This window comes from Poromitra crassiceps (assembly GCF_964638095.1).
Source record: "Poromitra crassiceps genome assembly, chromosome: 5".
Lineage (NCBI taxonomy): Eukaryota > Metazoa > Chordata > Actinopteri > Beryciformes > Melamphaidae > Poromitra > Poromitra crassiceps.
Genome location: NC_139642.1, coordinates 59,836,841 through 59,853,314, shown reverse-complemented (window position 1 = coordinate 59,853,314; position 16,474 = coordinate 59,836,841). Strand labels below are relative to the sequence as shown.

At 46.1% G+C, this 16,474-nt stretch overlaps 1 protein-coding gene across 1 annotated transcript in view; it reads left to right on the top strand.

The window, feature by feature from the left end:
• The first annotated feature begins 1,202 nt into the window (after positions 1-1,202).
• Positions 1,203-16,474, top strand: part of LOC310777616 (membrane-spanning 4-domains subfamily A member 15-like) — a 36,114-nt gene continuing 20,842 nt past the window's right edge. Inside the window, exons 1-3 of the mRNA XM_083637990.1 lie at positions 1,203-1,284; positions 4,799-4,927; positions 6,105-6,161. Coding sequence (XP_083494116.1) covers positions 1,222-1,284; positions 4,799-4,927; positions 6,105-6,161 — 249 coding nt within the window. The 5' untranslated portion in view covers positions 1,203-1,221. The remainder of the gene's footprint in view (positions 1,285-4,798; positions 4,928-6,104; positions 6,162-16,474) is intronic.

Below are 16,474 nucleotides of genomic sequence, written 5' to 3'. Positions count from 1 at the left end.
CATTGTTCTCAGGTGGGACAAGGCCCAAAATGATCACTGTAAGCAGAGTGTTGATCACTATAAGCGAATTATTTAAACAGCATGTGTATAGGAGATGATTTGGGACCAAGCTTTTTGATCACTATAAGTGGTTCATCACTATAACCGTGATCACTATAAGCGGATTCCACTGTAACTTGTTACAGGGGAAGAGTCGAGTCAGACGATGACTCGCGACTCGCGAGTCCTCTCTGTCATCATCTTCCTCATCGTCCCTAGCCTTCTTGAAGGTGTGTTTCAGCACTGTATTTAACACGTGTGCTATAGCTGATGTGCCTCCACTGGGCGAGCGCTGCCTGCACATTTGCAGCTTGGTCGCTGACAAACACCAGTTTGTCGATCTCTTCTGTGGTCAAACCAAATTCACCCAATTGCTTGAGTAATCCCCCCTTCAGGATTAGGGCCGTCTTCTTTGCCCCGAGTGGGAATGCTCATACTGTACATCTGACCCCGTTAAACTCCCACTCGTCATCTATGCAATGCAGCGAATGTTGGGAATGACACAGGGCCCCTTGAGGGAGGTTTCAATGTCATTGCAAATTGTCCATTGATTGTTTAATGGTGAGGGGTTTGTGATCACTGCTGACACGTGGGACAATTTTGCCCTGAAGCCTTTCTGTAAGAAGGCCTTTCTATAAGGAAGCCATGCCCTGAACTAATTTGATTGATCGCCGCAACTACTTCTTCCTGAAGCAGTGGTACTCAACCTTTTCCCTACTCAAGAGCCGCATTGACACAAAAAAAAAATCTTTGCAATGGCCACAATCCCAAAAAGTCCCTTTCTTCCCTTTTTTTTTCTTAAGTTTTTTATTTTGTTATTTATGTTAAGTAGGACCTAAAAAAGCCTACCCCCCTATCTACCCATAAAGGAGCCACATGTGGCTCTATAGCCTCAGGTTGAGTATCACTGGGTTAGGGTTTTATTATCTAACCACGACCATAACCAAACTCTAACCCTAACCTAACCAAATTATTGTACTTGCCTAAACCTAATGTCTAATGTCTGGGTTCCAACCCCAGCTGTCCCAGGTCCTTTCTGCCATCCTCTTGGGGTGGAGCCTGCCATCCTCTTGGGGTAGAGCCTGCCATCCTCTTGGGGTGGAGCCTTTTGTCTTGAAGACATATATGAGACAGCAGGAGGCTGAGCAGCTCAGAGCAGCAGAGATTCATCTAACCTGAAACATGTTGGCAGCAAAACCAACCCTTGCACGCGAGTTCGAGCAGCATCAGTCGCAGGTGCTGGGGGTAGGTACCAGTCCACTCCATTGTTTTGCCTTGTCCTTTAGATCCTGTAGTTGCTGACTTGTCTTTAAGTTGTTATGTCTTTGATTTGTTTTGAAGTGAAACTTTATAATGTGTCTTGTTTCATAATTGTAAAAGTTTATTTTTCTTCCATTTTATCTCTTTGATTTTATTTTTAGCACTCCCCTTCCATGGGTTATCACTGCAAAATCTGAAACTGAAAAACTGGGTCTTCACCTGTCAGGTTCATCTTCAGTTTTAAGGTTCTTGTGCATGGAACAAATTCAACATGTACTTTTATACTTCGGGACATTTCTGTCCCCTAACGATATGAGTCTTTCCCCCTCTTAAAAAAATAAATCATAATCTGCTAAATCTTTTAAAGAACTTCAGTCCTCAACATAGATACCACGTTTTTTATTTTTTTTTATTTTAAGAATTTTAACCCTTTAAATGCCAGTTTGTTTACATAATGCCACTGTTTTTGGTAACACTTTAGAATACAACCTGCAAATTACCCTGTAAGTACAGGGTAACAAGATCTGTACTTACAGGGTAAGTACGGGGTACCACACCTGCACTTACAGGGTAAGTACGGGGTACAAGATGTGAATTTACCCTTTAAGTACAGGGTACCAAATCTGTACTCTCAGGGTAAGTACAACCACGCCTGTACTGTAGTTACACTGTAGTTACTATGTAAGTATGGGGGAATTGACACTGCTTTAGAATACAGCCTGCGCCCCTGTAGTTACACTGTAGTTACTAGTTAAGTATTGGACAATTGATACAAAGTAGAGCGCGCACATCCACTCAAACGTGCAGGTGCTGGACAAAGTCTGCACACTGCTGATGGAATATCACAGGAGAGTACATTTATTTTATTGAAGTATTGGAGAATTGACACTGCTTTAGAATACAACGCCCCTGTAGTTACACTGTAGTTAGTTACTATGTAAGTACGGGGGAATTGACTCTGCTTTGGAATACAGCCTGCACCCCTGTAGTTACATTGTAGTTAGTTACTATGTAAGTACGGGGGAATTGACTCTGCTTTGGAATACAGCCTGTACCCCTGTAATTACTACCTAACTACAAGCAGTTCTAAAGCAGTGTTGATTCCCCCATACTTACATAGTAACTACAGGGGTGCGGGGTGTATTCAGCACGGTGGCTCAGTGGTAGAGCTGTCGCCTCACAGTCAGAAGTTCGATTCTCGCCTGGGACACTGTGGGCGCTGTGGTTGTGTTCCCCCCCATATCTTCAGTGCCTACTGCCCAGGTGGGGTATCTCGTCGTAAGGGCCTTTCTCTCTGTGTGGAGTTCGCATGTTCTCCCCGTGCTCCCCCAGGGGGTTCCTCCGTATATAACCCCCCCACTAAAAACATGCAGAAGATCAGATCGTCATCGTCATCCGACCAGTGACGACAACATCCGAAGTTGGTCCCCGGGCGCTGTACGAGAAAGCGACCACTGCTCCTGGCCTGCCCCCCGGAGGAAAGGACATGCCTGGATGGGTTAAATGCAGAGGACACTTTTCACCGGCCACCGTCAGCATGAGTGTGTTGTGGCCGCATGCATGTGTTGTGGTGTTCGTGTGACAATAAAAGACGGGGCTTGTCCCGTTACGAGAGAGAGAGTTTAAAGCAGTGTCAATTCCCACGTACTTACATAGTAACTACAGTGTTTTATTTATTTGTTTATTTGGACGGGACAGTGCAAAATTAATGAACACAGAAACCATAGAACAGATAATAAAACCTGGAACATAGTAAAAGTGTAAAAATTGCCGGATTTAGCACGAGGCTAATTTCCATCCGTTGTCCCCAAAACTAACTACTAACTAACTACAGGGGCGCTGTATTCTAAAGCAGTGTCGATTCCCCCGTATTTACATAGTAACTACAGTGTAACTACAGTAAAGGTGTGGTAGATTTGGTACCTGTACTTACAGGGTGAATTCACCTCTTGTATCCTGTAGTCACCCTGTAAGTACAGGTGTGGTACCCTGTACTTACCCTGTAAGTACAGATTTGGTAGCCTGTACTTACAGGGTAAATTCACTTCTTGAAACCCGCATTTAACCTGTAAGTACAGCTGTGGTACCCTGTACTTACCCTTTAAGTACATATTTGGTACCCTGTACTTACCCTGTAAGTACAGATTTTGTTACCCTTACTTACAGGGTAATTTGCGGGCTGTATTATAAAGCGTTAAGGTCCTTACACATCAAGAGCGATGTGAATATACAGCACGGAATTGCGGTGTGGGTTTTGACCCACCTGTCAATCACAGCCACAGATGTGTACACGTCAGAAGCGAATTTCTGAAAAATCGACCGTGGTTCGAAAAAATTAACTCCGCAATAACGCTCAGCCAAACTTCACCGTTTGTATGCACAGTTGCAATGACTGATATAGGTTCGGAACATATTATTGACGTGTGAATTAATTGCACGAAAAAAACGCCCCCGATGTGTAAGGACCTTTAGCCTGTTTTTTATAGTGTAAACATGCACGCATGCACGTGCGCACACACACGCTGTCAAATGTCTGTGCACTTCCCATCGCTCCGTGCTGCAGGAGTAACCAAAACCAAAATAACCATTTAGATTCCCACTATGAGGTCAGTTTATCAAAATGACGCCTGTATGGAAATCTGATTTTCGTTGTTGGAGATGGCTCCTAGCAGCCAGACGAGCCAGACCTCCTGGCTGCTCTGGGCAACTTATCGTCATACGGGGGAAATTATCCGATGAACTGATCTTTGCAGCTCTGTGTTGATTAGCTAATGTTTCCATGGCATTTTGATTAACGTTATTTATTTCCTTTTGGAACAAATGTTGGTTTAACAGATATCGGCTACTATACGTTGTTTACTGGGTAGGGCAGCCGAGCCAAGCGCTGCCTCTGAGTTTGGGGATAACTAATGTTATGTTAGCCAGGCTGCCTGGTCTCTTCTCTGTATATCCTTACAACAGCTAAGAGGAGAGGATCTTGTGAAGAACATCCCCATGGTGAAGGCACTTCCCTGAGATATCCATAAAGACGCTCATGCTTTAATACCCAAAATAAAACCTCCAGTGTTTGTCTGACAGACTAAGCTCACCCGTTAGCTATTAGCTGGTTGTGTAAACTCGTGTAGGCCGCATCTTATCCCAGGGAGTTGTAACGTACATGAAACAAATTTCCTGGCATACGCAGGCAGTTGCCGACAACCTGGTAAGTTCTGTCTGTCTGTCTCTCTGTCTCTCTGTCTGTCTGTCTGTCTGTCTGTCTGGCTCTCTGTCTGTCTGTCCATCTGTCTCTCTGTCTGTCTGCCTCTCCGTCTGTCTGTCTGTCTGTCTGTCTGTCTGCCTGTCTGTCTGTGTGCCTGTCTGTCTGTCTGTCTCTGTGTCTGCCTGTCTGTATGTCTGCCTCTCTGTCTGTCTGTCTGTCTGTCTGTCTGCCTGTCTCTCTGCATGTCTGTCTCACTGTCTGCCTGTCTTTGTGTCTGTCTGTCTGTCTGTCATCCCTCAGACGGTGCAGATCATGATCGGCCTGCTGACGTTCCTGTTTGGCATTGCGATGGCAGTGATTGCAGCTCCTCAATTCCACTTTGGGGCTTATGGCACGATCAGTGGCGTATTCGTCTGGGGAGCTTTACTTGTAAGTGGCGAAAGAATGCAACAAATGCTGCTTATTTCTCTTAGAAGTCTTAGCTAATGAAGACTGTGATGCACAGTTGGTTTCACTGTTGACAAAATGCAGTTATTGTAATTTGCTTTGGACAAAAGGGTCTGCTAAATTACGTATTTATTGTAAGGGGTTGACAAATATGCAGTAAAAAATGTTTTTTGTATAACTATTTTTGAAGGAAAAAATACATAGCCTATAGTGTTAAACTAACTTTCCACTAACGTTGTCAATTCTTTATTTATTTGTTTATTTATTTATTATCTGTTTTCGGTCGTGTGTGTGTGTGTGTGTGTGTGTGTGTGTGTGTGTGTGTGTGTGTGTGTGTGTGTGTGTGTGTGTGTGTGTGTGTGTGTGTGTGTGTGTGCCTTGTTGCTCTGTAGAGACAAGTGCAGGGAGGCAGGGCAGCTCCACACCACAGAGCCAGTGAGCACTCAATCAGGGCGTTTGAGACTTATAACGAGACTTCGGCCCAAACCCTGTTACAAAAAACAAATGTCAATATCCAAAATGGTCACATTATGCATATCCATTATTTTAGATGTGTGGGTAAAAATGTCACGCAGTCGCATTGGTGCGAGTGCAGGATAATCCGCTGATGTGTGTGTGTGTGTGTGTGTGTGTGTGTGTGTGTGTGTGTGTGTGTGCGTGCGTGTGTACGTGCGTGCGTGCTGTGCTTGCGGGCGCTCAGACGCTCATGTCTTTTTTGCTATTCACGAGTACTTTTATTGTTGCGAGCAGCTCTATTGTTTATACTACAGGGATCAGCTGATGAGCCTCTATGAGTCAGATGAGGAGCCTCTGAGTGTGTTGTGGTTTACAGTGCGAACAATCAACAACATCAAACAGAGGAAAGCAGCTGGCTAGCGTCCGTGTGATCGTTGCGTCCTGAACTGTTCTGCACGCGACTGCAGGGGGAAACAAAACAAAGCACACACAAAAAACGCTCCGTGCGCTGTGTGTTGTGCGATGGCGCTCATGTTGAAAATGTTTGAAATAGAACAGCAACCGTTAAACAGAAACACTTGAGGGGGGCTTTACGATCATTTAAAAAGTACCATCATTTGGTTTAATGTTGTGTTATATCATTCATGTAACATCGTCAGAGACAAGTCTTCCTGTACTGAATATGTCTTTCCTGTCTCTCCAGTATGTCGTGAATGGATCTCTGACGATGGCTGCTGGCAGGTCGCAGAGCCGCTGCATGGTTAGTAACTTTATATCACTATAACCACCTTAGTAAATACTGTACTGTACTTCACACTAATGCTCAGCAGGTCTCCAGACTGACCTCCATTAGTATTCTTAGGGGTAAAAAGTAGGGTTGCCAACCATCCCTTAAAATACGGAATCATCCCGTATCTGATCCACAACACAAATAGCAGTCTGTGTTCCAGTAGCTCCATCAATCTCCTCATACCCAATGCCTGTACCTCCTTTGGTCGTTCCTCTTTTCCGTTTTCTGCTGCAGATGACTGGAATCATCTGCAACGGATCATTGCACTTGCTTTTAGCCATCTGCTTCTTGATATGTGTCCTACTGTTTTTAGCCATTTTATATGTCACCGTAAATATTACTCTCTTTTAGGATTGGTATGACGTGTATAATTGTATTATTTGTTTCTATGTTTTTCTTTATGTCCAATTGTTTGGACTTTTATGCTGCCTCTTGGCCAGGTCGTCATTGTAAATTAGAACTGGTTCTCAATTGACCTAGCTGGTTAAATAAAGGTTAAATAAATCGTTTTTTTAATTGTTAATTGTTCTACATGTAAAGCCATGCAATAATAAAGGCTTTTAAACTTTAAATTAACTAGTTTTCCTTGCTCCACGTACGAGTGCCTGAAGCCTGCCTTTTGCTCCAATATGATGAACCCTTTCTTCAAGAGCACCTACGTTCATTTTCCTTGAGACACCAGAACAATCCTCAGAGCACACCACCACCTCTGTTCACGCAGAGGGATATCTCGGGACCCCATTGGCCGATTTCGATGATTGACACCTCTATGGAAGCGTCAGAGCCAATAGAATCGACTTGAACTGAAATAATTTACGTCAGGCAGTTTTCCAGGAAATGCTGTCGACTGAACCCAAAGCTTGTCTATTCTGTGAAGATGACCACTCCATGTAAAATCCTCCATATGGCTTTGTAAACACAATGACTGTAAAAAACAATGCTTTAAGATGATGAAGAGGCATTAGGAGTAGCAATTAGTAGCGTTTTTATGAAGTCAAACACAACTTTTGATTGGAAAACAGCAAAGGTAAGACATAACTTGTAGTTTTATCTGTAAAACGTTAAACACTTTTTTGCTGTTCTTTGACAGCGTACTGAGTGACTTTTCATCTCTCAGAGACGATCTATACTTCATTGGAAAGAGCAGATTCTTGGCTTTCGAAAGCCGTCTCGTTTAGAGATAAAAGATTCACTTGCAAAAACAAATCGCCAAATAAACGCAGGCATGCACCGTTTTCTTGTTTTTGCTACATGTTGCTTGGGGTTGGAATTATTTTTCGTTTGAATACAAATGCTTGTCAGAGTTTTGTAGCCATGTTTCTTCCCGACATTTTGGTGTGCTGTATGTCTCCCTGCCTGCTTCCTAAGCTGCTGTAGAGAGTCATTTGTGAGAGATGACAAGGGCTCAGCCCGCCGGCGGGCCCGCTAGGGGGGATTAATGGAAAAAGCAGACTGCCCGAAGGTCTTACTAACGGCGTGCAATTTCACAGTTGCCACATGTCGTGCCCCTGGTAAACCTACAGCCATTTTGTCTACTGATAAACTTGCACAAAACCTCTGGTGCTAAGGTTTGTAGAAATTTTAAAACTAGTTTAAGAGATTTTTTTTTCAATATTTTATTTTCAGTTTTTTATAGAACAGTAAACAAACAAGACAAACAGACTCAGACACAGAAAAAGGAAAAAAAAAGGGGGGGAAACAACAACAAAAGACAAAAAACAAACATCAACTGTCAACATTACAGCGTGGTTCTACCAGCCGCATAAGGTGCTTATGTATCTGTAAGAAATAATGTGTATGGGATCCTGCACAAGAGGTCCATGAGAGACCCGCCAAGCGAGCCATCCGTTACCCCCAACCTCAGTCACTAGTCATTCTTAACCTTGTCAAAGTAGGCCAAAATGATGTGTTTATAGTAAACGCATCATAATGGAGACGCACATACATAGGAGATTTCTCCCCTCTACTCTACTGGCCTTCAGAGGGCTCAGCATGACAATGACCGTGAGACAGGAACGCTTGCTGATATAGACAGGAGCCCTGTAGGCTCCAAGTCAGAGTAATCACCCCTCCTCTCTCTGTTTCTCTCCTCCTCTCTGCCTATAAAGCATAATGTCAAATGTGAGATCTTCACTGTATTCCATAAATCCTCATGTAATCTATACATCAATGTATATTGAGATGTTTGCAGTCCTTCTCTAATGATGATTAGAGGAGATTAAGAATATGGCTTTATTAAATACACTTTTATAAGACACTTCCTGGACTCTTGGTTTTCATTCAATTTGGTTTACAGCTTGGTAATGAATTATGAAATCAATTCAGACTTCCCGCTCTGTCGTAGATATCCTGTTCGTGACGCCAGTTGTTGTAGAATGGAATTTCACCACTCCTCATCCGCTATATAGCCTAATAATTTTCAACGCCTTACCTTTTAGTCGATGGGGTATCTGGTAGCAGAGGAAGGTTGTTATCCTGCTTGACCAGTTCCCCGGGGCGGGCGCACCCTCTGCCCCGGTGTACGCTCCGCTACTGCCAGTTCCGTCCGTGTTTGGGGTATTCCTGGAATTACAAACTTGGTGACAGATTAATTGTTCACGGGGTTATTGGTTCTGTATTTTTAACATAGGAGGAGACACTTCCTGGACTCTTGGTTTTCATTCAATTTGGTTTATATAAGCTGTTATAATTATTATATAGCGGATGAGGAGTGGTAAAATTCCATTCTACAACACCCCGCAATTGCACCATGCAACAATAGCTTAACCCGAGTGGACAATTCTGATATAGGCTATTGAAATAGGCTAGAATTTAAATCTCACACATCCCTACCCTATTAACACATTCACTGCCAGACGTTTTTTTTTTTACTGTAGGTAGGTTCTGCCAGAGGTTTTTTTTGAGGATTCTGGCTCATCTTTCAAGACACGAGGATTCTTTTCTGCTAAGATTTTGTGAACACACAATATCTCAAAAGAACTAATAGAATGTGTGCTTTCTCTGTCTAAAAGAGTTAGTTTGTAGAGTTAGTAGTTATGTAAGCATTAGCAGTTGAATACAGCATGGTTTCAGCGTCAGAAAAATTATTCAGAGATAAACGGCTTTTTGTGAAATTCGATAGAACAGTCACTTTAACCATTCATTTTTGGCATCAGTAAGACGTCAGACATCTAAACAATAGTTTTGAACAGTAATTTCCTCCATAACAGCAGGAAACCCCCCTCTCCTTCCAACTCCTCCCTCCGTGTGTGTTCTCCTCCTGCCTCCCTGGCTCTGCAGCGGGCGTGTCACAACGAAGTTGCTGCTGCTGCTGTGCCTGTTTGCGCGGCCGCTCTTTGAGGAAGTCTGGGTGGACTCGCTCGTTTCGTGGAGTTTTGGTTGAGAGCTTTGATGAAGCTTTTGCGATTCTGGTCATATTTATGCTGCGTGTTTCAAAGTGTGCATCCAATCTATTCTTGGAAACCCCCACCGTTGCCACCGCTGTGCATCAGCGCAAAAGTGAAAGCGTTTTCGCCATCAATTTTACAGTATGAGAACGGCTTCCTCTCGCTTTTCCCTCCAGTTTTGGGTCGCCTCTTTCTACTGTGGAGAGACATGTCGCCACTCAGTGGGTCGGTAAAATAGATTATACACATTCAATACCTCCAATTCTGGTGTAGGAGACGTAAAAGGGTTAGATCAACGTCCCACCGTCAAAAAAAAAAAATCGATTTTTTTTTTGACGTATTAATACGTCATTGGCAGTGAACCGTTGGATTATTTTTGACGGATTAATACGTCATTGGCAGTGAACGTGTTAAAGAAACAAATATTTTTTAAATGTGTATGTTATAGCCAGTGGGCATTTCAGCCTGCCTATTTTTTAGGCCTATGCGGAAATTGCATTCTTTCCAAATGGCCAGTGGGGGTCGCAGCTTGTGTAGCACACTCCCGGGAACATCCATCAACTATATGGGAAACGAGACAACTTCTCTCTCGGTCTATGTATTAAATAAACACTTTCCAAATTAGTGTATGGTCTGAAAAAACAATTGCAAGTCTTTTTCATGCTCTAACGCGCTCCGTTTTCCAAATGATAGCCCCATTTCGAGGAAAATTGACGACAAACATCGGATAAAAAGAACAGTAATACTTCCGACCGGTAGAGGCAGCAATGTGCCGCAAGGCATCAGGTAGCAAGTATAGTTGAGCAAATTATCAGAAAATAGCGTTACTTTATGATATTGTAACGTTCCTGGTAACTCATGAGGCAGAGGCTTCTTGTTGGTACAAAGTTCTTTATTCTCCGTTAGTTATATTACAACTCTCAGCGGTTGTCACGCTCATAGCTAGCAGCCTTCCCTTCTAGCAGTGTGTGGAGACTGACGCGTCTCCCCCGGAAGTATCCCCACAGCATAGTGTTCCCCAATACAACACTCCCACACATCAGTTCCTATCTGTAGTTGAGACACTACCAATGCTCACCCCTGTATGTGTAATGCTGATACGCTACATACTCCCCGCCCAACAATAAGGTCAACGCCCACGTTGATACCACATCACACACCCCCTTGTACCAAAACACACCCAACATCTTTTTTAACAGTTTCTTTGTTTTTTCATTTTATGTTGCAATCTCAGACTTTCCCACATCTCCTCCCCCACAATATCTCATGTCATGCACATCCTTTACTTTCTGTTACAACATTTCAACATTTCCAACCACCATCTCCTCCTTTTTTTTTTTTTTTTTTCAAAGTCCCCCAAGTGTCCCATTAAACACAGTCCTCACACTCCCTGTGGTATCTCCACACGTCCTCCTCGTGTCCGGCCCAGTAGAAAAGTGCACTAACATTGCGGAGCATCTTCTCAGGCTCGTCATGTCCCGTACGGCCCCTGTGCGCCCACCGCACAACCAACCCCTGCAAGTATCTGGGCACAACCGTCTGCCTCCCCTTAAACCCGTGCCCTGTTCTCCACAACAGCCCATCTTCATCCAGCCGCAGGTCGGAAAACATGTTCCACAGTTCTTTCGTGGCACCGGAAAACATGTGAGTCTCCCCCACGGGGGGCCGGCGTCCGGCCGCCACCCACGCAAGCACCGGAACGATCTCCGCGTCCTCCGCCTGCCTGCGTCTCCACTCCCCCGCGTCGACATCCCCGATGGTCATGTCGTCGTCCTCCAGGTCCCCATCTGCACAGCCCCCCTCGTCTTGCCCTCGCTCGTCCTCCCGTCCCCCTCCCCCAGGGGGCGGCGTGTTCAGGACAGCAGGGGGAACACAACCGGCCTCGATCTCCACCTCGGCTTTCCGCCCAGCAATCGTGGGGCCCGCAGTGCAGTTTCTGGCCAAGTGCTCAGGCGAACGGCACGTCCAGCAGAGTCTCACCTGCCCACCGCCCGCCCGTCTCTCCTCTCCCGCCGTCCCCCGGTCCCCGACAGCCCCTCGACACTCTCTGGCCAGGTGTCCCGGTCTCCCACATGTCCAACACAGTCTCCCCTGTGGCTCCGCGTGGGGCCCGTGCTCAACTGTGACGCGGTATACAGTGATGTTGTTACCGTTAGGCCGCTCCCCTGGAACGGTGGGAGGGTGGCCCATCTGGACTACTGGCCCCCCTGCAAATGTCAATGTGCTTTTTCCTAGGTCTACTGTGCATTTGTTCAGTGTTAAGTAGTCTTCCCCCAGGATGCAGGGCCCCGCCATTTCTACCACCCACACCGGAAAGTCCACTGTCTGTCCCCCCACTGTTATCATTACGTGTCCCCTCCCCCTCACTGGCATCAACTCACCGGATACTGTTCTTAGCAGCTGTGTCGCTGGCTGCTCCAGGCACGTCCCCTCGGGCATCATGTTGATGTTCACCAACGTTGCCGTACACCCCGTGTCCACCAGGGCGGCGCAGTATCTCCCCTGTAGGTAGACTGGAACATGGCAGCCGTTCATCGCGCGCGGCCCGCTCTGCATGTTGACAGCTCCGGCGATGTCGTCTACTTCGGGGCACGACGGAGCCCCACCTCCCCATTGCTGTCGATGGGCTCCCTCCCGCGATGACGTGGCTACGGGGAATATGACCTCGGGGACCCGTCTCGCCCCTTCTAGACGGGCCCCGTGTCGTTTCCCTGGTTCCACGCTCCTCCGCGGCACTCTCTGGCCCGATGTCCGGGGCGTCCACAGGTCCAGCAGCGCATGGCCCCGGGCCCCCTGGGCCAGGTATTGTCTCGTGGGGCGGGCTGCAGGGTCGCGCTTCGGAGCAGTTCTTTTAACTGCTGCACCGACTCGGACAGTTCTCTCACCATGTTGCCTTGTTTCGTCACCGCCATCTTCCATGCTGGCTCTTCTTGCAGCGGGCTCTCTGCCGCCATTCCCACCACGAGGGCGGCTCCCCCCGCGTCGCTGTCCATGGCCCAGCCCTCCACTGTCTCTCTTTCCAACGCTAGCTCCAGCGCTACTCCTAGTGTCTTTGGCCGTTGCAGCATTTGAACCTTGATCTCTTAGGCCTCTCGGCGCGATTGCCTGGATGAAGTAATTTCGGGCTAACTCCTCCCGTGATTCTGGCGGCAACCGGCTGTATACACGCCGGCTGAGGATCTCCATGACTGTAGCCAGTGCCCGCAGCGACTCCCCTGGTCGCCTGCGCCTGTTACACAGTTCCGCGACCATGATGCCTTCCTCTTTGCACTGTCCAAACCGCCTCCTCAGGGTCGCCATCACAATGTCTAAGTCTTTTGTATCTGCCATTGCCGCCACATATGTTATAGCTTCGCCCTCGAGCGACATCACCAAGTGACTGGCTCTCTCTTCCCTCGACCAGCCATTCATGTCCGCTGCTACGTTAAACATTGTGCAATATGGCTCCCACTCGCCTTTACCGTTGAATTTTGGCGGGGTGATTTCCTTTCCTCCTCGCCGCCCGCTGTCCTTTGTCGCCTCGACCCGTGTCCCGTCTTTGTCCTTGGCCCGCAGGCTAGCTCCGCTGGGCTGTGGCACAGCCTCCATGGCTACAGCGGCAGTGTCAACCCGCTCAATCTTCACCCTCACCGGCCCCGGTTCCTCCGCTCCTTCTCCCGCCTCGCTAGCTTGCCTGCTAGCTCCCTTGAGCCACGGGATAGCTTCCGTGGCTACGGTGATAGCGCTGTCTAGTTCGGATTTTATCCTCACCAACCCCAGGCTTTCTGCTGCTTTCCCCGCTTGGCTCTCTGTGGTAGCGGCTGCGTCTACCCAGGCATCTTCCTCCTCGGACGCCTGGTAGTCTGCCCCGGCTCTTGCCTTTCCCGCCTCTCGTTCGAGTCTTTTGCGCTCTTTCTTCAGGAACTTGCTAACCATCTCGCCGAATCTGGAGGCAATATTCACCGTTTAAACTTCTGACGCCAGTGTAACGTTCCTGGTAACTCATGAGGCAGAGGCTTCTTGTTGGTACAAGGTTCTTTATTCTCCGTTAGTTATATTACAACTCTCAGCGGTTGTCACGCTCATAGCTAGCAGCCTTCCCTTCTAGCAGTGTGTGGAGACTGACGCGCATGCTCAGTCTCCCCCGGAAGTATCCCCACAGCATAGTGTTCCCCAATACAACACTCCCACACATCAGTTCCTATCTGTAGTTGAGACACTACCAATGCTCACCCCTGTATGTGTAATGCTGATACGCTACAATATTTTAATAATGTTAGTAGACACACGTAACTATATAGATACCATACATCTAACGTCCATAACATGGCGGACCATTTAACGTTATTTATAGCGTTAGATAAAGCCTTAAGCCTTCTCTGTATTCAGACCATTGGATTCAGCACAGAAACCGGAGTACGTTATAAGGTTTTAAATAGAGTCACGTTATAAACAACTAACCAACGCTGGGGGTCCGTATGGAAACAGTGTTACTCAAAATGGTTAAAAGTTAAATCAATTTGGTCATTCAGTGCCGTTTTACTGCAATGTAAAGTAAGTAGCGTTAGCGGCTACATTAGCCACAGTAGCTGACTACCCATAATGCATTACGGCGATAAGGGAGATAGAGCAAATTCGTAAACTCCCCCGGCAGCCGCTAGGGGCAGCCGCCCCTTCTCCTCGTACTTCCGTGCAGGGGTGAAAGTGGTTTGAATTTCTTACAGGAACTATAGGCCTACTACCCCAACCTTCATCGTTTCATATTGTTCTCATCCCGCCCCCAGCTTCATGCATCCCTGAACACACACATCCATTTTTTAATGCCTGTATGGTGTAGAAATTAGAAACACTTGACAATATGTATAGTGAATTATTTAAACATTACAACAACAGACTCTCCTATGCGGACTATCATGTGTGATTTCAACTCTCCTTTTTGACCAAAACATTTACCACACACTGAACAATTAAATTGTTTCTCTCCTGTGTGCACTATCATGTGTCTCTTCAAGTCTCCTTTATGGCAAAACATTTACCACTCACTGAACAACTTGTTTCTTTCCTGTGTGAACTATTGTGTCTCTTCAAGTCTCCTTTGCCAACCGCCATTAAACAACAGAAGAAGACATTTCACGATAACAGCACTGACACTTCACTCACTGTATTATCACTCCGCTTCACAGCTGCTCTATCATTGCCTATTACATCCAGCCTGTTAGCTGCTAGACTCAGCTCTCAGTCTTAATCAATTTCACTACCTTTGGTGGTTAGGTGGCGCTGTTGGCGCCGCTCACCAAACGTCTGGAAACCGAGACTAGTTAGCTGCTGATTTACTCCACAAAGTAAAACCGTTTTCAAAATATGCGTTATTTTGATAAACAGACCTCACAACGGGGCTCTATGAATGAATGAATGAATGAAAACTTTATTTAACAGATTGCAGAATGGGTACAATACAGTACGGCTCATTACACACAATTGTTAAGGGGATGCAGACCAGAGAAAGACGTTTGTCTTGTTTACATCAGGGTCCCCCATTTTCAATTCATTGTGACATTTATGACATACACAACATACATGACATCATGACATTTATGGCATAGGGCCCTAATACAATACATACATGACATACAGCATGACCTACATGACATACAGGTATGTAGTACTGTTACATTTGTGACATATACGATATGCAAATATACAGTACTGTTACCCATAGATCCTAACAGAGAATATATACATATGATGGGGAGGATACTGTACATTAGGAGGGGGTGGGTGGGTGGGAGAAATAATATACATACGGTGGGGAGAATATGTAATACATACAGTGGGGAGGAGACTGTCTATTAGTCTATTAGGTGGGGGGGGGGGTTTAGGTGGGGGTTTAGGTGAGGGTGGGGGTGGGGGTTTAGGTGAGGGTGGGTGGGGGGGGGTTTAGGTTTGGACATTTACGGTGGCCAGTTTCGAATTGCAGCCTCCCGTAGGTGCTCTTTAAGAGCGGTTTTGAATGTGGGTAGGGATGCACATCTTTTTACGGCTGTGGGTAGGGCGTTCCACATTGTTGTGGCATAATTGCGAAATGTGTTTAGTCTCTTGTTTGTGCCGAATCTGGGTTGCACATGATTTGTGGAACTCCCTCTGGTGTTGTGGGCGTGGTACTCACTGACCTTTGGGAAGTATTTCGACATGTACATGGGTACCTGTGTGGTGTGTATCTTGTAGACCAGGCCCATTGCAAGTTGCTGTACTCTGTCGTCTACTCTAAGCCATCCTAGGTAGTCAAAGTGGGCAGGGGTGAGGTGGGTTCTAGGAGTAAGGTCAAGTAGTAGTCTGACCAGTTTGTTTTGTGATGTTTGTAATCTTGTTTTTAGCGCCTTTGATGTGCTTTGGTACCATGAGGTGCCAGAGTTACGTGTGTCTAGTACCATTATTAATCCATCATAAAGATAATGCCGTTTCTGGTAGTTTGCTAAAATACTAGTGCTAATCTGTTAGCGAGCTATCGGGCAAGCTTCTTCTTCTTCTGCTACTTCTAATAGCTCTGCAGCAGACCGATGCCTTGAGGCACATCGCTGCCTCTCACTGGTTGGAAATATTACTGTTTCTGCTTGCTTGGGAACACTAGTGCAATCCTGGGTGGAACTGTTTTTGTTGGCGGAGGCAAGCGAGGCTAGTATTGACAGACAGATAGCAGAGTTGCAGCAGCAGCAGCCGCATTCAGAAGCTGCTTGCTTATAGCCTACACAGCACGGATTAAAACCACAGGTCTAAAACACTGCATTTGAACAATTTAGACGTAATTTATGAGAGAGACTACATGTTGTTTATGTTAACCTAATGACATAATGTCAGCCATGTGTTTCCTGGTTGGAAATTATGCGATCGATCGTATAGTATTCTGCACTCTGCAGCAAT